Here is a 23890-nt window from a genome sequence, read left to right as displayed (position 1 = left end):
TAGCTGTCCAATGTGCATAGTTATCTGCATAGTTTCCTCCATCAAGGATGTGACTTCCTCACTATTTGACAAAAATTTCTGGGAAAACTGGAAAATAGTATGGCAGAAACTAGGCAAAGATCAACACCTAAAATCACATACCAAGATAAAGTTGAAATGGGTTCATGATTTAGACATAAAAAATGATGCTATAAGCAACTTAAGAGAACAAGGGATAGTCTACCTCTCAAATCTGTGGAAAAGGAAAGAATTTATGGCCAAAGAAGAACTAGAGATGATTATGAAATGCAAAATGGATTATTTTAAATATATTAAATTTAAATGTTTTTATACAAACAAAACCAATATACAGCTAAGATTAGGAGAAAAGTAGAAAGTTGGAAAGAATGTTTACATTTAGTATTTATGATAAAAGCCTCATTTATAAAATATATAGAGAACTGACTCAAACTTATAAGAATATAAGTCATCTCCCAATAGATAAGTGGTCAAAGGATATGAACAGACAATTTTCAGATGAAGAAATTAAAACCATTTCTAATCATATGAAAAGGTGCTCTAAATCACTATTGATCAGAAAAATGCAAATTAAGATAACTCTGAGTTATCACTTCATACCTCTCAGATTGGCTAAGATGATAGGAAAAGATAGTGATAAATGTAGATCTGCATGTGGGAAAACTAGGATACTTAACATGCTGTTGTTTGGAGGTGTGAATTGATCTAACCATTCTGGAGAGTAATTTGGAATTATGTGTAAAGGGCTATAAAACCATATATACTCTTTGATCCAGCAGTGTCTCTAATGGGTCTATATCCCTCAAAGATCATAAAACAGGGAAAAGGACTCACATGTGCAAAACTGTTTGTAGGAGCTTCTTTTTACAGTGGAAAAGAACTGGAAATTAAATGGATGCCCATCAGTTGAGGAATGTTTGAATAAGTTATGGTACATGAATGTTATGAAATATTATTGTTCTAATATAATTGTTCTAACAGCAAGCTGATTTCAGAAAGTCTTAGAAAAACTTACATGAACTGATGCTAAATGAAGTGAGCAGAACCAATAGAACATTCTACACAGCAACAACAAGATTATGTGATGCTCAAGTGTGATGGATCTAGCTCTTTTCAACAATGAGGTCATTCAGGCTAATTCCAAAAGACTTGTGATGGAAAGAGCCGTCTACATCCAGTGAGAAGACTATGGATACTGAATGTGGATCACAATATAGTATTTTCACGTTTTTTTGTTGTTTGCTTGTTTTTTTTTTTCTTTTTCATTTTTTCCCTTTTGATCTGATTTTCCTTATGCAACATGATAAATATGGAAATATATTTAGAAGAATTATACATGTTTAACCTATATTGGATTATTTGTTATCTAGAGGAGGAGAAAGCTGGGAGAGAGAAAAATACGGAAAACAAGGTTTTACAAGTGTAAATGTTGAAAACTATCTTTGTGTGTATTTTGAAAAATAAAATGCTATAATTATTTTTAAAAAAGAATGTGAGTTCCTTGAGGGCCAAGACTTTGTTTTTGCCTTTCCTTGCTTCCTTGGCACTTAATACAATGCCTGGCACAGAGTAGGCACTTAAAGGCTTCTTGAATGACTGACTTATACATGACAGTACAATAGTACATGATAGTCTCATAATCATAGCATGATATAATTTAACTCTTCTACTTATACATATTTATTTCATGGGAAAAAAAGTCTGGGTAGTGAATAGAAGGTTAGACTTGGATTTAGAAAGGATTTAAATCATGTCCTGGCTATGGTATTTAGGAGACATGTGACCCTCCACAATCTCTACAAATGTTTAATAACCAGCTGGGTTTGACTGAGGTATGGTATTGAGAGAAAATGCAACACATTTTAAAGTTTATTGTTTATATTTATTATGTATTTATATTCTTTTATAATATTATATTTTTATTGTTATTATGTTTATCACATAAATTTAGACAATCAAAAAAATAATAAATGAAGTCCTGATTTGTGCCAAGATGTAAATGCTTACACTGAAAATTTAACTTCATTCCCTATAGGCTCTCAGGCAACTCCTGCAGACTTAGTTATTAAGTCATAGATATGCTATGATTTAGGTTGGTAAAGAAGCTTCCCAAGGAGGTTTCCTATTCAAGAAACTCACAGATCCTTATATTATTTTCTATGTAGAATTTCTTCAAGCTTGAATATAAATTTACCTTCTGAATCTATAAGAATTTTTTTAAAAAGAGCACTCTGTTTTTTGTTGACTGCAAAATAATAATTTAATAATTATGTGAAATGGCTAAATGGTACATAAAAGGATCATAAGTTGGGAATAGGTAGGTTGTATCTATGAGAAAACTGGACTCATCCTCTGCCAGGAGTGGGAAATGTCCAGCCTACAGCCTGCAAAATCATTTGATCTGGCCCTGTCAAGGTAACTGCAGGCAGTGATGAGCTGAAAGATAGGTACAATAACCTCCCACTCCTTGAGTTTTTAAGTTGATAATTTCATATGATCCACAAATGATGTCATAAATATCTAAATGATCCTTGACAGAAAAATAAAAAAAGTTTCCCCAGCCCTGCATCTAAACTAACACATAATTCTTGGAAATAGGACCAGGTTTATGAAGATAGCAATAGAGTAAAAGAAGATAATGGAAACCAGCTTTTCTATGAGCAGACACTCTATGCCCAGTGTTGTATTCTTATCAAGTCATTTAACATAAAATGAGATAAAAGAGTAGTGAAAAGAAATTAAGCATTTTAGGGAGAAATGTAAAATATTTTCAGGTCTCCAAGCAAAACATGTTATTTACTCCTATGATCTGGTTAAACTGTGTAAAAAGGACATTATGTTTTCCTCATATTATATAAAGAATACTGAGATCAGGAATTACCCAGGCTGTGACAGTATTCATAATAAAAAAGTTAATACCACACAGTAAATTCTATAAACTACAAACATAAATCAAATCCCAACTGGGCAAACTGACAATGCTCCAGACCTTAGAAATTAAAATGAGCCACTACAGCTGGAGCTGGAGCTAGAAGAAAAATAAAACAATATGTAGAATGATTGAATACTATATTCTAAGTTGTTAGTGTGACTTGAGTTTAAAAACAAAACACAACAAAAACAACCAAGCTGAAATCTCAAAGCATGAATACATTTTGATTCCCAGTTCTATTTCCTAATCATAGATCTGTAAATTTGAACTCTAAATCAGTAGTATATGATTTATTAAACTGTGTTCTTATTTTCAGGAGTAATGTCATATATCAACCCATCTAAAATTTTGTGGAAGTGTCAATACATAATATTGTTCATGGATACCTTTCCCCCACTTTTTTCTCCTGTGCCTGTTCTTTTTTTTTTTTAAATGAGAAGTATTGGTATAAACAGCTCTAATCCTGGGGTAGGGGTGGGGGAGAGTTGAAGCTTCTAGCTTCACTTTAGCTCTCCCCTCTGACTTGAAACCCCAAATTCAAAGCTCCTACTCCTACAAGTGCCTGCAGCCATCAGCTTCCCTGCCCCACTGCTTCTACACTCATGGGTGTGCTGGTTCCTTCTCACCCAGCACTGTGTCTTAGTAACATAGCAGGGTCTAGTGTTCCTAATCAGCAGAGCTTCCTTCAGTCTTCCCAGATTCAGATTCCTGACTCCTACACTGCCTGAGAGGTGAAAGTTCTTTAAATTCTTGTGGTTCAGGATGAGGTTCCATCTGAACCCAGCTAGCCCTAGTTTTTCCCCATTTGTTGAGTTAGCCTGGAGGTGTTAAGCCCAGTCCTGAGGTCTTCAGGTCTTCTTGGTTTATCCCAGGAGGACCTCGATTCTGCTCCAAATCTTTTTAGCTATGTTCACCCTGAAATACAATTTTGTTTGTGGGAGAAATCTGGAGAACTTGGAATTTTCTGACCTATTCCTTCATCTTCCCAGAATTCTTCTTAAATCACTTAATGTTTTAATGATGAAAACTATATGAATCAATTCAGGAAGGGCTTACATTTTTCTCTACCATCTCTTGAGGTTAGTTCAACCCAATTTCTCAGAACCCTAGAGCTTTATAAATACTGGGAATGAAAAAAAAGGCCTTATCAAAGATATTTCTATTCTGCTCTCTCAAAAGCACAGTCTAACTAGTTTAGACTCAGATTTCAGGAATATGTTTTAGCCTTCAGGTGTCAGGAATAAGTTTCAACATGATTTTGAAGCAGTGACTTGGATATGATTGTGCTTTGGGAATCAATTAGTAATGGATGTAATTAGTGCTTAGAATTGGGCATCCTGCAGAATGACATACTTGAAGTGACTTCATCATAACATTATATGAACTCTAGATCATTCAAAATATTGAGATATACCAGAATGGAACATGGTATTCAATCTCAGTCTTGGTTTGAACTCACTGTAGTCAGGTGGGCCTGTTACACCTTCACTGCTATACACAAAAATGAAAGTGGTTTATCATATCTAACCATAGATCTAACCATCTAACTTAGCATATATCTAAGCATTTGTACTTATCAAATTCTCTAAAAATTTCTCTACAAACTGGAATTTTTTGAAAATCAAGCCAAAAATGAACAGAAAGATAAAGACATTCTATTAGCAATAAACATAACTTCTTATGTGTGTGTGTATATATATATGTACATATGATAGGTCACTACTACTCTATCATCTCACTGCTAAAAGAGACATTATTACTTAGAGCAAACTGATACCCAAAATCTTTGACCTGACTGCTGCAATACTCCTCTGCCCCAATGGAATGCACTAGCACTAGAAAGTCACTTGTTTACTTCCATCTGAACCCCATTATGTGTTAGAGGATCCTTCCACACAGATGCACACATAGTTCTCAGTTTTTCAATCACCTTCCAAAGCCTCCACTAAGCTCCCTGCATCATGTTCAATTGTCATCCTTATCCTCCTCCAAGTCTTAACCATACTCCTCTGCCATGGAACTTGCAAAACTAGAATAATCCTCCTACCCAGTTGGAAGTTCATGGAGGAAGCAGATGGCAAAACAATAGGGGAAAATTCCCATAGAAAACATTGAATAATGAGGATGTGCCATTGGGATTGGAAATGTATGTGATGTATTTCTGGCATCTCCAGTTGGAACTTAACATGCATTTTCCATGATGATTTTATTCTATAATACTCATGGTGGAGAGGAGCATTGAATTCTAATCCAAAATCTTTGTGGCTGTGAACAAATCACCTCTTTGAACCTCAGTTGTGTGGCTTGTGAAATGGGGACAATATTACTTGAACTGGTTACCTCAGAGGATTGTTGTGAGTAAATGTATTTTGTAAACTGTGAAACACAATATAAATGTGAGCTATTATTGTTATTTTTCGGTTATATTGTAGACAAAATAGGCAATTTTGAGATGACCTGGAAAGCTAATCACAGTTTATATTATTTTCCTGGGAATATGCATATCTAGTTTCAAATAATAAAGTCATAGATTTACTCTTGGAGCAATACCTCTGTGTGTGTGTGTGTGTGTGTGAGAGAGAGAGAGAGAGAGAGAGAGAGAAAGAGAGAGAGAGAGAGAGAGAGAGAGAAATAGAAATACATATATATATATATATATAATATAGAGAGACACAGAGAGAGATACATACAGACATACATATTATATATATATATATATATATATATATATATATATAATATAAAGAGAGAGAGAGAGAGATTTGTATGTCACATATATAATTTCTTCTGTTAGTGAGCTCCTTCCCTAACTTCAACAAACATGTTGTCTTCATCCTAAAACAAACAAGCTTATAAGATTCCAATATCCCTGCTAACTATCGTCTTATATTTCTCCTTCCTTTCTCAGCCCACTCTTTGAAAAACTATCATTAACTTAGTCCACCTGTTTCACTCTCTTTTACACACTCTACAATATGATTTCCAGCCTTACTACTCAAATTATTATCTCCAAGTTTACAAATAATTTCTTAATTACCAAATCCCATGATCTCTTCTCAGTCCTCAGCCTTTTCTATCTCTCTATTGCATTTGGCACTACTGACCACCCTTTTTTCTCCAATGTCTTCTCTCTGAATTTTTATGAGATAGTTCGTTTTCATATCTCCTACTTATCATTCTTTTTCAGGCATAATTGCTGATTTATCACCCATAGAACACCAATTGCCTATGGATGTTTTTCTTTTCTTTCTATACTCTCACACCTAGTGACCTCCTTATTAGCTCTCATGAGCTCAATTATTATCTCTCTGCAAATGACTTCCAGATCTACAGATGCAGCCCTATTTTCTTCTGTAAGCTCTAGTTATATATTTAAAAACTATATCGTTTGTATTCCAATATATATTGGACCTTCCTGATTAGATGTACCATATATATCTCCAACTCAACATGTTCAAACAAGAACTCATTATCTTTGTCCCCATATTATTCCTTCTGAATTTTCCTATAACTGTCCCCATGCTCTAGAGACACAAGTTCTCAACATTGGTGTTATTCTCAACTCCTCACCCTCCCTCACGCCCCATATTATCCAGTAAATTGACAAATTTTGTTATTTCTGCATTTTACAGACATCCCATTATCTCTCTTCAGGCCTTCATCATTCCCCATTGAATCCACTGCAATAGCCTTCTATTTGAACTCCCAACTTCAAGTCTCTCCTCAGGTCAATGCAGTTGTCAAGACATTTACTTTCCCAAAGCACTGACTGTGGGTCAGTCTTACCTCTTCAATATACTCCAGTGCTTCTCCAATTCTTTTAGGATCAAATATGATTTCTAACTGATATTTAAATCTATTTATAACCTGGCATCTTTTATCTTTTTTAAATACAACACTCCCTCTAAAAACACTGCAATATAGCCCTTCTGGCCTTCTCAAGGACCCACCATTCCCTTCTTCATGCTTTTATACTACTGTTCTGTAGCAGGCCATAGAGAGTGGGAGAACTTTGGGTGAGCTATAAGACTCTTCAGTCCAGAGGGAACCTGCTGACAATGTCTGCTTCAGCTCCCCATCTCCCGTAAGGGCTCTCTCACCCTTCCTGAGAAGTCAAGGAGGGTCTGACTATCTGGGTTCTACTTAAATCAAGGGATACTTACAGTAAAGGTATTTACAGTAAAGCATATCAATAGTAGGGTGCTTATAGTTAGCATTTACACAGTATGCTGTGGTGATGTAATGCTACTATAGTTAGCACTTGCTTAATGTGATGTGATGATGTAATTGTTCTCTAGTTGGCACATGCTCAGTGTGCTCAGTAGTGATATAATCATCCTAAAGTATTTAAGGGCTGAGAGGACTTGAATAAACGGACTCCATCTTTAACCATCCTCCTGGTGGCTCTCCTGCCTTCATTACTCCCCCACTAAGACCAAGGACTCAGGCTGGTCCCGAGATCCTCCAGAGAACTAGTCTGGACTGTATATTTTGGCACTCCAACATGGGGGCTCTAGAAAGCATAGTATATTTTGGCACCCCAATTTGGGGGCTCTAGAAGCACACTACACTGTTCCCCATTCTTCCTCTTCATCTGAGCCTCTCAAAATCTCTAGTTTCTTTTAAGACTCAATCCAAGTCCCACTTTCTTCATGAAGCCTTTCCCAAACCTACAACTTTTTAGTATAGATCCATTCAAAATGTATATATGTGAATACATACAATATACATATACACATACTGTCTCTACTGTCAGAATGTAAGTCCCTGAAGGTCAAGAATTCTTTTGCTTTTGTCCTCAGTGCTTAGCACAATATCTGGCAACATGGTTGACTGGTTGCATGATTCTAATATTAAAGAAGGCAGCATATAAAAAGGCCAAGATTTAGAGACAAAGGATATAGGTTTAAATCCCAATTTAGACACTTACTAGCTATGGAATCTTGGGCAAGTGAGTTCATTTTTCTGAATCTTAATTCCTCATCTGCAAATTGGGAATAATGGCTATCTACCTTGTACGGTTGTTGTGAAAATCAAATAGAATAGGGCTATAAACCTAAAATTGCTATACAAGTCAGCTTTTATTCACCTTCATCATCATCATCATCATTTAGGTCAGTGGGATCACACTCAAACAGAAACAGAACCTACTAATCCATATAAAAAGATACTTGTAGGTTGCATATTGATTGCATTTTAAAATGGAATGCTAGTTATTTCCCAATTATATTTTAGTCTAGTTCAGGATACACTCAGATTGTTGCTGGCCTACACTATATACTGGCTGTATATTTAAAACTCTGATTTAGAAAACTTTTCTATATCTGCCCATTTATCTTTGGTTTTGCCTTGATTTCTTTTAAAATATTACTGAATGAATAAGTTATCTTCATGATATTCTTAATAGAGGAAATGATGATTGAGTATTTTTAGATACTGAACTGTGTTCTTTGGGTATGAACTTTCTATTTCTTGACAATTGTAACCCTAATACAGGAAAATCAAAACACAATCGTTTCCAATATGGTTCTCTCTGTTTGAAAACTGCTTTTTACTTGGTTATTTGAGAAAAGGGAATTTGATAAACTTTGGCCAGAAGGTAAACTTGCTGTGTCTACCTACAAAGCGTCATCTTTGAAGATTAAGAACCACAGATAGAATAAAGGGGGAAAATGGTAAAACACTAAAAACTTGGATATTTGAGGGAGAAGAGGGTACTAAAATTTTTTTTATAGATCTTAGGCCAAACTCAAGGAAAGAAAATTGGCATGTAGCTATATTCTACAGATGGATTGGCCATGACATGCATACAGTTGTTTATATCTGACATGTAAATGTTTCATTTTGGCAATAACAATCTCCCTTCCACCCAAAACAGGCTTGGTGCTTTGAAACATTGTCCTCCCCACACCCCCTTTCTATTCTGGCAGAACATGAAGTATATGTTCTTATTAGATGGCATCCAAATTTAGCACTGCCAATATGAGTGAAAAACTTCACCCAACTTACAGGTCTGTAATGAGGCAATGACTTGCTTTATTTTCTTTGCTATGTTATTTTTATCCTTTCCATTATCTGTTAAGTGTCCAGGGAGGAAAAAAGAATCCACTTTTTCTTTGGAGTCTCATAATCTAGGCAAAGTTAGCAGATAATTATGACATAAAATATACCATTAATTGAGAAACCAGTTAAATACTTGAAATGAAATTTCTTTGGATTGAAATATAATACTATTTGTAAAATCCCATTTTCTAAGGGACAATCATGAAAAAGCTTCACAGAGAGAAGCAAATTTGCAGAAGGAGTTAGAACGAAGAATCAGAGTCAGAAATGGGATCTTGGACAAATCATTTCTTTCCAATTCAATCCAAATAAAACACGATCTCTGTTCTGGAGCATCTAAAACCTGAAAGGTTAGGTCTTGCTAATTAGGATTAGTAATTCTTAGATTTATGGGTTTATTGTTGATGGGGACCACAGAAGTCATAATCCATATGTTTCATATTACAAATGAGGAAACTAAGGCTCAGGGAATTTTGAGTGTTTTGTCCAGTCATACAGATATAAATGGCAGAAATAGGATTTGAACCTTTAATTGAAAAGCCAATGCCTTCTGTTAAAAAATCTCATCATGTGGGGGCACTTTACTTCAAAGTTTATAAAGCACTTTTCTTGCAATACCTTTAAGATAAGTCGTACAGGTATTATCATTCTCATTTATAGGTGAAGAAAGAGGTTCAGAAAAATTAAATCATTTGCCTAAAGTCACAGAGGTAACAACAGCTAATGTCAGGAGTTTGATCTAGATGTTCTGACTCCAAAGCCAGTGCTTTTCCCAGCAGTACTGACAGTCCTGGAGTTGTTGTTTACCCTTAGTTCTCAGAGTGAACCATGATATCAGGAAGCTGATGTCATGGCTTGCAAGTGAATTGGATTTAAATGAGGGTTATGCAAAGTCGTCTATCTCACTTTCTCCTCTAGAGCCATTTAGATCCAGTGGCAAGATATAGGTTAGGATGCCTGGAGAAGATCATGGATGTAGTTAGAGATCTTGGTCTTTTTAAGCTAAGGTCTTGGTTTGACTGAGGCAATGCCCATTCAGTGATTAGGCTAGGTAAAAAATAAGGCAGAGTATGGCCTCTTTTACCTTAAAAAAAAACCCAAAACAAAAAAACAAAAAACCCAATCTAAGAAGGGAAGACTCTCAGGGTTTTTTGGCCAAAACAGAAACAATTGTTATTTACATTCACTCAAAGCCATCAGGACCCAAATAATGATCACCAAATTGGGTTTCCCACATGGACCTATTGTTGGCGATTCAATAAGAATCAGAGCAGAATTGTTGTTAAGGCATAGTAGGTATTTAAGTAGAATTTTTAAGAATTGCCTGTGCACCTGATCAGGATTAATTCTTGTTTTAGATGTTTACAATGGCCTCTTCTTCTTCCTCAAATGGTTTACAGACCAATTCGCTTAGATTACTCACCAGCAAGGCCCCTAAAATCAAAACATGGTTTCTGTTTCAGTCTTGGGTGGTGTGATCTAAATGGGTGTTTTTCAGGACAGTAGGAATTCACCTCACACACTATCCTGGTAACTAATGTTATGTTCCAAACATCAGAATGTCACTGTAGCCTCATTCAGAATATTACTCAGTCTTTCTGTAGTTCTGCTGTTTCAGCACTTGAGGGAAAGTTTTAATTTCCCAGTAGTGACCATGATACTATTTTTGAGTATTAGGCTTCTTCTTATTTCCAACTCTGTGAGAAAGTCAGAAATATAGTCTGGGAGCAAGAACTTAAGGACTTGATCAGAACAGTTTGCCAAATTGTATTTAGGGAGGAATGCCAATAGTTATCAATTTGAAAATGTAAAAGAGATATAAGCTAAAACCTGAAGAAAAGCTGGAGAACCTAAATGCTCTAAAGGGATATTCAACTTCTGAAACTGCACTGTTGAGTCACAGCTTCAGATTCTAATCCACTTTAAATGTCCAAAGCCCCTCAGCTTCTGAAAGTTCATCATTGGTCTAGGACAGTGCTAGATTTTTGGTTGCAGAAATAAATTATTAAAGATTTTCATAAGTAACAGTTATATAAACCTTCTATATCAAATTCTTTCCAAATTTGGAAACAATTCAGTGTTACTAAATCTATAAGGTTAGCAAACAGATCTCAATTAGAGGGGGAAAGTTCAAACCCAAATTATATTCTATTGTGATAGAATCTACTTAATCACACAGTCTTGAATTGTTATTAAAAATATTATGCACAGACACATATCAGTTTGGATTCTTTGATTCTGAGTCTAAAGAAATTTAAAATAACATAATATAAGAAACATAGTAAGATCTATTTAATTTTTTGTTATACATTACATTTTTATAGGAATTTATAGTTTGGGGCATGCTGCTTAAATGTTTAATTAAAATGAAGTCTCTTAGCTTACTGACAAATCAGCTATAATAATTGCTATAGAGGTGGTACAATGCAGAACTACTATTGAAAAAAATGGGTTGAACCCTGTCCTGTTAACCACTGTAAACTACGACTCTTGTCCTCCTTTTTCCTTTGTTACTCAACTTTCCCAACATGTAAACTACACTTCTTCCCCATCTGTTCCTTCTCTACCTTGTTACACACCTGGCTCTCACCCCAAACATATTAATGACATTATTTTCTTGGAGATCACCAAAGACCTTTCTTCTCGCTACAATTCCAGGCCTCATTCTTCTTGATCTCTCTGCAGTATCTAATACTATTCTCTGTCTCTGTCATTGTCTCTCTGTCTGTGTGTGTGTGTGTGTGTGTGTGTGTGTGTTTGTGTATGTGTGTGAGTCTCTCATCTTTTGTCAAAAAATATATTTTATAGAATTTTTTTGTTATTTTTATTAGTATTTAAAATAAAATGCATTTCTTAAATCCTGAAATTCATTGAGTTCTTGTTATTTCATACCTGTTTGAATAAAAATTCTTTTTATCACAGTGACTCATCAATCAATAAGCATTTATTAAATTCCTATTATATATCACTGGCAATGTGCTAGGCATTAGGGGATAAAAAGAAAAAAAATGAAACAAGTTCTATTTGTGAGAAGATGACATTCTAATGGAAGAAGATAAGTTTACATTTATGTATACACTAAATAAATATAAAGAGGGAAGAATATAATAAATGCACAGTGAAATATAAAGGCATTAGTAGTTGGGGGATCTGGAAAAAGCTTTCAGTAAAAAATGATTTAGCTGCATCTTGAAGGAAAAGAGGTAGTCTATGAAGCTACTGTGAGGAAGGAATATGTTGCAGACATAAGAGAAGACATTACAGAAGTGTGAAGTCAGGTGATGGAATGTCTTGCACATAGTAGGTGCTTGAAAAGGTATAGCTTGAAGGATAATTTAGTTTTGTTGCAAAGTTTGAGAGGAAGAGTAAATATAAGGTGGAAAGAAAGTTTGTCACAGGATAGTAAAGGCTTTAAAATCAAAACAGAGGGCTATTTTATCTCAGAGGACTTAAGGAGCAATTGGAGTTAACTGGTGGGAGAAAGGAGGAGGAAGGTGACATAGACATATCCATATAGCAGAGAATAAAATAGGAAGAGACCTGAAGAAGAGACAAATTAGGTTTCTATCCTGTTTTGGAGGTAGAAAGTATTAGATAAAGAAAAGTCTATAAATTATTAGTAGCTATCTTGTTGCACTTTCAACAGTAGGTATTTTCTGAGTTCTGAAAGAGGTGTTTTGAAGGAAACCTCAAAGAGAAAGTATGGCCTTCAACTTTACTAATAAGTTTATGTGTCCAATAAATTTTTCTTTTTTTCTTATGAAAGTCAGAAAGAGGGGAAAAAAGCTTTGTAAAACAGTTTTGTAAAGGATTGGAGGTAACTCCAAAGCATAATGAACTACAGACTTTGTTTAACTAGAATTTTGTTATAATTCATTTTCATTAGAAACAAAAGCATCAATAATGGGGATTGTCTCTTAAGGGTTTTATATTTACAAGTCAGTCTCCGAAAATTTTGATCTGAAGTACCATGTATAATCATATCTAGTGTCCTATGTCTCAGAGGTATTATAAGGCTTACAAATCAAAGAAAGATTTGATTATGTCCCCTTGATTACTGCCCCCCCAAAAAAAACACTAAAAATAATCATTTTAGGGAGAAAATTTTATAAGAGTAGAAACACGAGTCAAAACAGAAAGTTTTCTGGTCAAAGGAAATTAAATTTCTTTATCTTAGAGATTTTCTATATATATCTATTAATCTGTTTAAATAGGTTTAAAATGTTAGATTTTAAATTATGCTTATTAGAAAAAAAATTTCCAATCCAGAATCACAAAAAAGGTTTGTTAACAAATCTCCTGAATAAAAATGCTTATTCTTAAGAAACCAAATAATAGCTTCATCCTGCCTAGAAGCATTTCTAACCCCACATCATACTCTTTCAGTGGTATGTGGTCACTGTAGCTCAGAAACTCAAAAAGATCTGTGATCTCATCTATATGGACAATCCATCAAATCATGAACATTGTCATCCATCCAAACTTGCACATTTTGTGGGATTCTTGTCCATACTCTCCTGAAAGATCCCCCACACAGGGTCTCCTGTACTCAACCTTCACTAAAAGTACTAGGAACTTTCCTCATTTTTTTCTCTAAGAATGTGCTCCTCCAAAATGACCAGCAAACAAATACCAAGGGAAGAAGAGAATAAAAGCAAAGATGTTCTCTTCTGCAATTATGGCTAAATCATAGAGTTTGCTTCCCACAGTTTTAGAATAGTTCATTTGCCCCATCCCAAAGGGAGAGGCTGGAACACTAACTAGCTACAATGTAAACTCCAGCTGTGACCAAATGTAGTTTATTCACAATAATAAAAACATTTTTAATGCCCAAACATAATCATAAAATTGTGTGAGTTAAGCCGATATGTAGATACACGTGCATTCACTGGCACATGATCCTCACCGCTTACACATATACATACATACATAGACAAACACACACACAAACACACACACACATACACACACACACACGCTTTGAAAAATTTTAGCCTTTTAAAATAAGCTTGAACTGAAAAAAAGTAAAATAATATCCAAATAGTCAATGCTTCCTTATTTTTAAATATCATTAAATAGATGAACTGAATTACTTTACTATTCCTGTGTTCTTTAAAAATTTTATTTTAATTTTGCTTAAGATTTACAAAGTTTCTTATTTTTTTCCTGACAGAATTGCCAGAACTGGTACTGATGTAACAGAAACTTGTCCTTTGTCCCAACTATTTACCAGTCTTATCAAGGCACACATGGATGAGCAATGTGATTTCTAAATAAAAATTCCAATGATATAATTAGTTTTTTTTTTTTTATAAGAAGGTCTCTCACTCACATCAAGATTTATTTTTCAGGCATACTTAAGGTAAATGATTTTATAATAGTGTATTTCTGTTGAGTTTATGTTAAGTACATATACGTTCACATAAAGATAAATGACTATAGAGGTAAACCTACTATGGGAAAGGTACTCAAGGGCAAAGCTTTGAACAGAGAAGGTAATTAATAATTGAATTCAACTGATAAATGAAAAAGTACCCAGCCAAAAACAAATGCAATTTTATCAAGTCCTTCAAAAAACATTCGAACAGAACAAAAAGTCTAAATGAGAGTGCTTATAAAACTTTATAAAGTTTTTAAACAACAAATTTTTAAAAATTTTAGCTTATTAAATGTATGCATGTCATTTAGTTCTACTTGGTAAGTTCACGACTGTGATTAGCAAAATTAATTCCCACAGATTTAAAAAAAAGTTTAATTTTTTTGATAAATTACTGACGTGTCTAAAACAAAAAAGTTGATGATATTATAGTTACAATTAGTAAAAATCTATCTGTCTACATCTAAATCTTCTGATTTTGCCTTTCTGATTAATTTAACTTAATTCTGAAAAGGTTAAATAGGTTTGTTTTTTAATGAAAGAATTAAAATTTACATTTTGCAAACAGAATGATAAATTTGTCCTTTCCCTGGTAAAGTAGTTTACTAAAAGTAAATTAAGTTTTTTGTCAGAATTCTTCTATGCTCAAAAAACGTATCAGGTTTCTTTAGCAAACAGCTTCATGTCAGTTAAGATCAAAGGCAGAGAGAGGCCTTAAGAAGAACACTGAATTTCTAAACAATCTAAGATTCTAAAATTCTACTCTTCCTAGCACTTCTCTCATTTGTTATAACATTCTTTTAAGAGAATACTGAGAAAAAAATATTGTATGATGATTCTGCCTCTGATTTCTAGAATGTAAATAATCCAACAGAAATTGGGTTGGTACTATGAGACAAATCATATGACCAGTCACAGAAGTTTACTGAATGAGGGAGCAAGATGGCACACCGTCAGACCTGCACTTTAGGAAGATTCCTTTGACAGCTGAGTGAAGGATAGATTGGAGTGGGGGGAAGTGAGGCAGGAAGCCCAGTAAGCAAGATACTACAATAGTTCATATGTGCGATGAGATGTCACTCTAGGGTGTGACAGGATCAAAGGAAAAAGGATGTAAATGAGTGCTTTTACAAGGATAAAATTGACAGGCCTTGGTAAGAGATTAGATGTGGAGGTAAAAGAATGAAAAATTCAGAATGACATCTAGATTGCAAACCTTGATGACTAAGAATATGATGGTGACTTCAACAATAATAAGGATGTTAGAAAAAGGTGAGGATTTAGGAGGAAAGATAATGAATTCAAATTTGAATATGTTGAATTTAAAATGTATGTGTTAGATGTTCAATAGGTAGTTGAATATGTGAGAGTGGAGGTCAGCAGAGAGGTTAATACTGGATAAGAAGATCTGAGAATCATCGTCATAGAGATGATAATTGAATCCATGGGAGATGATGAGATCACCAAGTGAAACAGTAGAAAGGGAGAAGAGAAGAGGCCCCAGGACAGAGCCCTGTGGGACACAGCTGGTTTGGGGTATAATCTGAGTGAAGATCCAGCAAAGGAGACACAGAAGGAGCGGTCAGATAGGTAGGAGGAGATCCAAGAGAAAATGTTATCCCAAAACTCTAGAGAGAAGAGGGTATCAAGGAGGAGAGAATGATCAACAGTGTCTAAGGCTGCAGAGAGGTCGAGGAGAATGAGGGTTGAGAAAAGGTCACTGGATTTGGCAACAGAGAGATAATTCAATATTTATGCCTCATCCATTGTCCTCTTCTTTAAAAATTAAAAAAAAAAAAAAAAAGACTTGTGATTCATTGATATAGAGAACTCCAAAATATGGAAGTTCTCCCCACCAGTGCAGGTCAGCACCTTCTCTGCAACTTATAAGCTTAGAGAGTAACCTAGAGCATTGAGAAGTTACATGCAGTGTCCATGGGCACAGAGCTGGTATTATGTTAGGAACAGGACTTGAATCTAGGTCTTCCTGGCTTTGCTATGGCTGCCTCTCATTCTCTTCCAAAGATAAAGCACAGTCTGCTCTGCTAGAATTCCATAGTAAGACGATACAGGCTGATGAGTATTTTCTGATTTTTAAAGAAATTTTAAGTCAAATAATTCAAAGTATAACTAATGTTACAAAAGCATTGTTCAGGATTAAAAAAAAAAAGAGTTACATCCTCGACTGCCCCACACTTCCTCTCTCTCTCTCTCTCTCTCTCTCTCTCTCTCTCTGCTTCTGTGTGTGTGTGTGTGTGTGTGTGTGTGTGTGTGTGTGCATCTCTCGTTCTCAGCCTCTTCTGGTCCGTGGAGTGCCTGTTAGCGCAGGCAGACGTGTAAAGATGACTAAGGCTAAGACCCATACCACCCACAAGCAATCGTACAAATGGCAAAGAAATGGCATCGAGAAACCTCACTCACAGAGATACAAGTCTCTAAAAGGGGTTGATCCCAAGTTTCTGAGAAACACAGGCTTTACAAAGAAGCAAAAGAAGATGGAACTGAATAAGATACAAGCCAACAACATCAAAACCATTAAGGCCCTAACAGAAGCCATCCGGGTCCTGAGCATCAAGGTCTCCATGAACGAGCTCCTCAAGCGCATGAGCATGAAACGCACCAGTGCCATTGCCAGGAACATTGACCTTAAAGATGACACCGAATGTCCAGGACCCAAGATCAATACTAAACAGCCAGGTTCCAAGATCACTAAGCCTAGCTCTAAAGTTGCCAGAACCACTGATCCCAAGACTACTAAGTCTCCTGATCACAAGGCCTCCAAGTCTGACCCCAAACATACCAAACATGGTTCCAGGGCTACCAAGTCTGACACCAAGGCCACCAAGTCTGATCCTAAGGCAATCATATATGAAACCAAAGTCACTAAGTCTGGTTCCAAGGCCACCAAGAATGATACCAAGGTCTCCAAGTCCACCAAGACTGACGCTAAGTTCACCAAATCTAATCACAAAGCAAACAAGTCTGAAACCAAAGTCACCAAACCCAAATTTGACCCTAAGGCCACCAAACCTGACACCAAGGTTACCAAGTCTAATCAAAAACCAAGGAAATATGAGGGCAAGGTCATCAAATCTGAAACCCAAATTACCAAGTCTAACCCCAAGACCACCAAATTTGACTTCAAGGCCACCAAATCTGATCCCAAGGCAACTAAGTCCAAAGCCAAAGTCACCAAGTCTGATCCCAAGACCACCAAAAATGTTCCCAAGACCACCAAGGCTTATACCAAGGTCTCCAAGGCCACAAAGCCTGATCTCAAAGTCTCCAAAACCATCAAGTCTGACACCAAGGTCACCAAGTCAACTCCCAAGGCAAACAAGTCCGAAGCTAAAGTCACCAAGTCAGAAGCACAAATCACTAAGTCTGATCCCAAGAACATCAAGTCTGACCCCAAGGTCACCAAATCTAATCCCAAAACAAACAAGTCTGAAACCAAGGTCACCAAGATAGAAGCACAAATGACCAAGTCAAAATACAAGACCACCAAATCTGACCCCAAGGTCAACAAGTCTGACATCAAGATTACCAGGTCTAATCTCAAGACATACAAGTCCGAAGCCAAGGTCATAAAATCTGAAGACCAAATGACTAAATCTGACCTCAAGACCACTAAATCTGACTCTAAGGCCACCAAGTCTGACACCAAAGTCACCAGATCTAATCTCAAGGCATCCAAGTCCGAAGCCAAGTTCACAAAATCTGAAGCTCAAATGACCAAGTCTGTCCCCAAGACTACCAAATCTGACCCTAAGGCCACTAAGTCTGACACCAAAGTCATCAGGTCCAATCTCAAAGCAATCAAGTCTGAATCCAAGTTCACAAAATCTGAAGCTCCAATGACCAAATCTGTCCCCAAAACCACCAAATCTGATCCAAAGGCCACTAAATGTGACACCAAGGTCTCCAAATCTAATCTCAAACCAACCAAATCTGAAGCCAAGGTCACAAAATCTGAACTTCAAATGACCAAATCTGAAGCCCAAATCACTAAGCCTGACCGCAAGACCACGAAGTCTGACTCCAAGGTCATCAAGTCTAATGTCAAGCCAACCAAGTCTGAAGCCAAGGTCACAAAATATGAAGCTCAAATGACTAAGTCTGACCCCAAGCCCATCAAATCTGACCCCAAGGCTACCACCTCTGACACCAAGGTTGCCAATTTGGATCTCAAGGTAATCGGGTCCAAAACCCCAATCAACAACTTTGACTCCAAGGCCACCAAAAATGTTCTCAAGCCCATCAAGGCTAACACCAAAGTTCCCAAGGTCACAATGTCTGATACCGAGATCACCAAATTTGAACACAATGTAACCATAGCTGAAGCCAAAGTCACTCAATCTGAAATCAAAATCACCATGTTTGACTTCAAGGCCATTAAATCTGGCCCCAAGGCTCCCAAGTCCAACATCAAGTTCTCCAAGACCACCAAGTTTGAACCCAAGGTTACCATGTCTGATTCTAAGGTCAGAAAGCTCAGTGATTCCAAAGCTTTCAAGCTCATCGATTCCACAGCTGCTAAATTTACTGAGGCCAATGAATCTAAGAAAGAAAAACTCAGAGATATTGGGGATAATGCCGCTAGTTCCATGTCTTCAAAGTAGATGCTTCAGGACAGAAGGATGCTTTTAAGCCTTAAACCACTGCTTTGTTTTGTTTTTCTCAGCCAGGGTATAATTATTCGCTATTTTGTACAAATAAAGGAAATGATGAGTCATAAGAAAACTAAAAAGTTTTTTTTTATCTTCTTTTTATTTTATTCCTTAACATGATCACACACAGACAGACATACACATACATACAAATACAAACATACACACACTCTCTCTCTCTCTGTGTCTCTGTGTCTCTTTCTCTCTAAATATATAGATATGGAGATAGTCTTTGTATGTATGAATGTACACAGACACACACTCACACCCAAAATATATATACATGTAGATATATCAAATGCAATTTAAATAGCCTATTAAACAATTTTGGCAAAAAAGGCTCTACTGCCATCTTCAGGTTTCTTATAGGAATTGATTTTCAAAGTTTAAAAAAAAAAGATGGTATTAAGTCAGGAAAAATCCAACAAAATAATAAAAGTCTTTTGCTGTTAGAAAAAGCTCCATAAGACAAATTAAACCCACCTCTTCATTTGTATATGAGCTAATTGAAACTAGAGATTGTGATATAACTATCTGTTGGTTAACTAGGGAGTCCACTTGACCACTACTCAAATGTTCTTCCCCCCACTAAATATCTAGGCAAAGTTTACCTCATCTACTTTTCCCCAAGGGCAATTGTAACTAAGTCCTAGATCATAGATTCTATTTTCTTTTTAATAGAGACTTTTTTATTATTTTACTTTTAGTCCCAAATTCTTTTCCTACCCTTACCTTCTCCTTTATTCATTGAGAAAAATAAAACCTGTAACAAATACAAATGCAAAACAAATTTCCATATTAGCTATATTCACAAAAAGGAACAAGAAAAAGAAAATATGTTTCAAGCTACAATCTCTGTCCAACATTTGGAGGTAAATATAGCATATTTCATCAGGAGGGTCCTCTGAAATTTGTGATGAATCATTCATTGTGTTGATTAGTGTTACTAAGTTATTCAAAGTTAACTATAATCAATATTGATGTTACTGTGTAACTTGTTCCCCTGGTCCTTCTCATTTCACTGTCAGTTCACATATATATGGTGGTTCTTATTGTGGTAGCAAAGAAATGGAAACTAAGGGGAGGCCCATCCTTTGGCAATAATTGAATGAGTTATAGTATGTAAACGTGATGGAATGCTATTGTACTATAAGAAATGATAAAAGGGATCTTTAAAAAAAAACCTGGGAAGATTTATATTTTGTACATGAGTCTTTTCCCTATTTTTTGAACTCTTTGGGATATAGTCCAAATAGTGATATTGCTAGTTTTCAAAGGGCATACATTTGGGGCATAGTTCCAAATTGCTTTACAGAATGGCCAAATAAGTTCACATTCTCAATCAACAGGGAATTAGTATACCTGTTTTCCCATAGGTCTTGTAGTACTTGTTATTTTCCTTCTTAGTCATTTTAGCCAGTCTGATGAGGATGAGGTAGTATCTCAGAGTTGTTTTAATATTCATTTCTATCAGTGATTGAGAGTATTTTTATTTGGTTATTGATAGCTTATATCTATTTTTTACAGAAAATAGTTCTTATTCCTGTAAATAGATTCTTGTGAATTCTTTATTTTTAAATTTTTTGTAAACTCGACTCAGCTCCCTATATATATTTTAGAATGAGCTTTATCAGATTCCTTACCCCCACCGTTTCTTAGTTTTCTTCTAAGTCCTTTTCTTTTGAGTTCTTTCTTAGTTGTATTGGTTTTGTTACATGTAAAATGCTTTGATTTTACATAATCAAAATTATCCATTTTAATTTCTGCAAATCTCTTTTATTTAGTCATCATGAACTCTTATCCATAAATCTGACAAGTAATTTCTTTCCTGATCCACTGATTTGTTTGTGAAGTCACCTTTTATGTCTAAATCATACATTTTGAGCTTATCTTGGTATTTGGTATAAGATTTTGATCTGTGTCTAGTTTTTGCCAAGACTACTTTCTAGTTTTTCCAATGGTTTTTATCAAACTATGAGTTTTTGCCCCAAAACATGGAATCTTTGGTTTTGTCAAACACTAGGTTACAATGTTCATTTGTTCCATATAGTATAAACTTAATTATCCTACTTGTCAACTCTCTAATTATAACGCTGTCTGTCCTAAATAGTTTTAATAATTAGAGATCTGTAGAATTTTCTGAAATCTAGCACTGTTTGGCTACCTTTCTTCCCATTTTTTTGATTCCTCTGATATTACTGACCTTTTTGTTCATTCAGATGAATTTTATTTTTTTCTAATGCTATAAAAGAATTCTTTGGGAGTTTTATTGGTACAGCATGAAATAAGTAAATTAGTTTAGGAAGCATTACCATATTTAGTATATTGGTTTGGCCCAACAATAAGCAATTTAACACTTTCCCAATTATTTAGATTTTTTTATTTGTGTAAAGAGTGTTTTAGAATTGTGTTCATATAGCTTCTGTATATATCTTAATAGGTAGACTCCTAAGTATTTTAGATTGTCTGTAGTTATTTTAAATGGAATTTTTTTTCTATCTCCTCTTGCTGGGTTTTGTTGGTAATACACAGAAATATGTGGATTTTAAATCCTTAAAATTTGTTGAACTTGTTAATTATTTCAATTAGTTATTTTTAGTTAATAATCTGGGGTTCTCTAAGTAAAATAGTTTTCATTCCTCATTTGTTTATGAACATTTCTTCCATTTCTTTTTTTTTTTTTTTTTTTGTCCTATAGCTATAGATAGCATTTCTAGGACAATACTGAATAATTAATGGTGATTAATGAGCATCCTTGCTGTACCCTTCAGCATTACAGATAAAACTTATTCTTTATTTTAGATAGATAATAGTTATCATTTGAAATAAAGCTTCATTTAGTCCTATGCTTTCCAGTGTCATTGTTATTGTTTAAACAGGAAAAGCTATCATATTTTATCAAATGCCTTTTTTGCATCTATAGAAATCATCATGTGATTTTTGGTTTTGTTATTGATATGGTCAATTACACTGATAGTTTTCCTAATATTGAACCAGCCATGCTTTCCTGGTAGAAACATAACATGATCATAGTGAATAATCTTTATGATCTATTGATGTAATATCCTTGCTTGAATTTTATTTAAAATTTTTTTCATCAATATTCATTAGGAAATTTGATTTATAATTTTGTTTCTCCATTTTGATTCTTTCTGGTTTAGATATCAAGATTATATTTTGTGTCAAAAAATAATTTAGTAGGACTCTACCCATTTTTTCAAATGTCTATATAGTATTAGAATTAATTGCTCTTTAAAAATCTGATTGAATTTTGTAATTACATCTGATCCTGGGAAAATTTTTTTATAAGAAGCTCATTTAGGATTTAATTCCTTTTTCTAAAGTAGAGATATTTAAGTATTCTATTTCTTATTCTATTTTTCTGGGCAAATTATATTTTTGTAAGTATTCATCCATTTCATTTAGATTATCAGTTTTATTGACATACTGACATATTGACAATTGACAATTTATTGAGCAAAATAACTCCTAATACTGTTCACTAGTTGTGAATGCATCTTTTTCATTTTTTGAAACTGGTAATTTGATTTTCTTTTTAGATTATTAGTTTTTATACTAGAATCCATAGGACTGTATTTCAGGGAGTTTGTGAAATTGAATATACATACATACATACATACATATGTGTGTGTCTGTGTATGTGTGTATTTCTCTAACTGAAATTTAGTACTAAAACTTCAATTATTTAAAAACATTTAGCTTTAGATTTCACTAAATGGCCAGAGATCCGGGGCACAAAAAAAGAATTAAGAATCCCTGGTCCAGATGAATAGTATACATACCAATAAAGAGGTTTTAGAAGATTAATTCATAACTAGAGTCTCTCCAGGACTATCATGATGCTGGGTCTTTTGCGGACCTTTCTCATATTCATTATTTTTCCAAAATGGGAACTAGGAATTCTAAACAACTTTGGTTCCTGTACTATCTCAAGAACAAACCAGTGTTCTGATGGAGACCTTAGAACCATCCTAACATCTCTGGAATTTGTCAAATAGGAGTTGAGCCCAAGGTGGTAATCAAACTAAATTCCAAAGATATTTCAATTAGGTGTCATGACATCAAGAAGGCTTATTTTTTTTTTGTCAAACACCACTGTAAGTGACTTTATGTATAGTGGACTGAAGAATAAGAGAGTTGGGTAATGTCACTTCAGACTAATTTGCTGATTTTGTTTTAAGATGTCTGATTATGGGAGACAATAATAAACTAGCATTTTTGCATATTGCTTTAAAAGTTGCAAAGCACTTACAAATACTGTCTAAAAATCATCCTGGAGAGTAGGTGTTCTAATTTTATTGTCAATTTACAGTTAAGAAAACTGAGGCAGTCAAAAATTAAGCAATTTGCTTAACATCATATAACCATTTAGTGTCTGAGGCCATATTCACAGTATCCAACAGAATGATTTTTTAAAATATCAGAATGCATTCTGTATGTCAATAATCTAACAATGAAAAAAACATAGATAAAATCACCTCACCTTCCCCAAATTTATGTTAAGCAAAACCTGTATTAGAAGAAAAAGTTCAACAGCTGTTTTGGGATCTTTATCAGCAGCAAAGCAATTTATAATTTTGTTAGTCATTCTAACAGGATCTTATTTAAATAATTTTTTTTAAAAGAGCACTTAGGGATTCCAAAATATAAAGTACCTAATTCTCATATTTTGCTATGAGTATATGATGTAAATCCTAGGTGTTCCTTGCACATCCTAGACATGAGCAAATTTGTCTGCTAGGACTTTTGAATAGTTGCCTGTAATCCTATGGTGCTATAATTAAGCCTAGTACCAATATGACTGCCAAA

General features: G+C 34.7%; 2 protein-coding genes across 2 annotated transcripts in view; one reads left to right on the top strand and one right to left on the bottom strand.

Moving 5' to 3' along the window:
- ADGRV1 (adhesion G protein-coupled receptor V1) overlaps positions 1-23890 on the bottom strand; it is a 668591-nt gene that overhangs the window by 376590 nt on the left and 268111 nt on the right. The window lies entirely within an intron of this gene.
- Positions 15868-19130, top strand: LOC100930070 (helicase SWR1-like). Its single transcript, XM_003763227.4, has 2 exons — positions 15868-15980; positions 16685-19130. Exon 2 carries the CDS (start codon positions 16733-16735, stop codon positions 19010-19012), a length of 2280 nt encoding a protein of 759 aa, XP_003763275.1. The 5' UTR covers positions 15868-15980; positions 16685-16732; the 3' UTR covers positions 19013-19130.

This window comes from Sarcophilus harrisii, chromosome 1 (assembly GCF_902635505.1).
Source record: "Sarcophilus harrisii chromosome 1, mSarHar1.11, whole genome shotgun sequence".
NCBI classification, from domain to species: Eukaryota; Metazoa; Chordata; class Mammalia; order Dasyuromorphia; family Dasyuridae; genus Sarcophilus; species Sarcophilus harrisii.
Note: the sequence above shows the minus strand (reverse complement) of the source record. Positions and strands in the feature narration are given on the sequence as shown.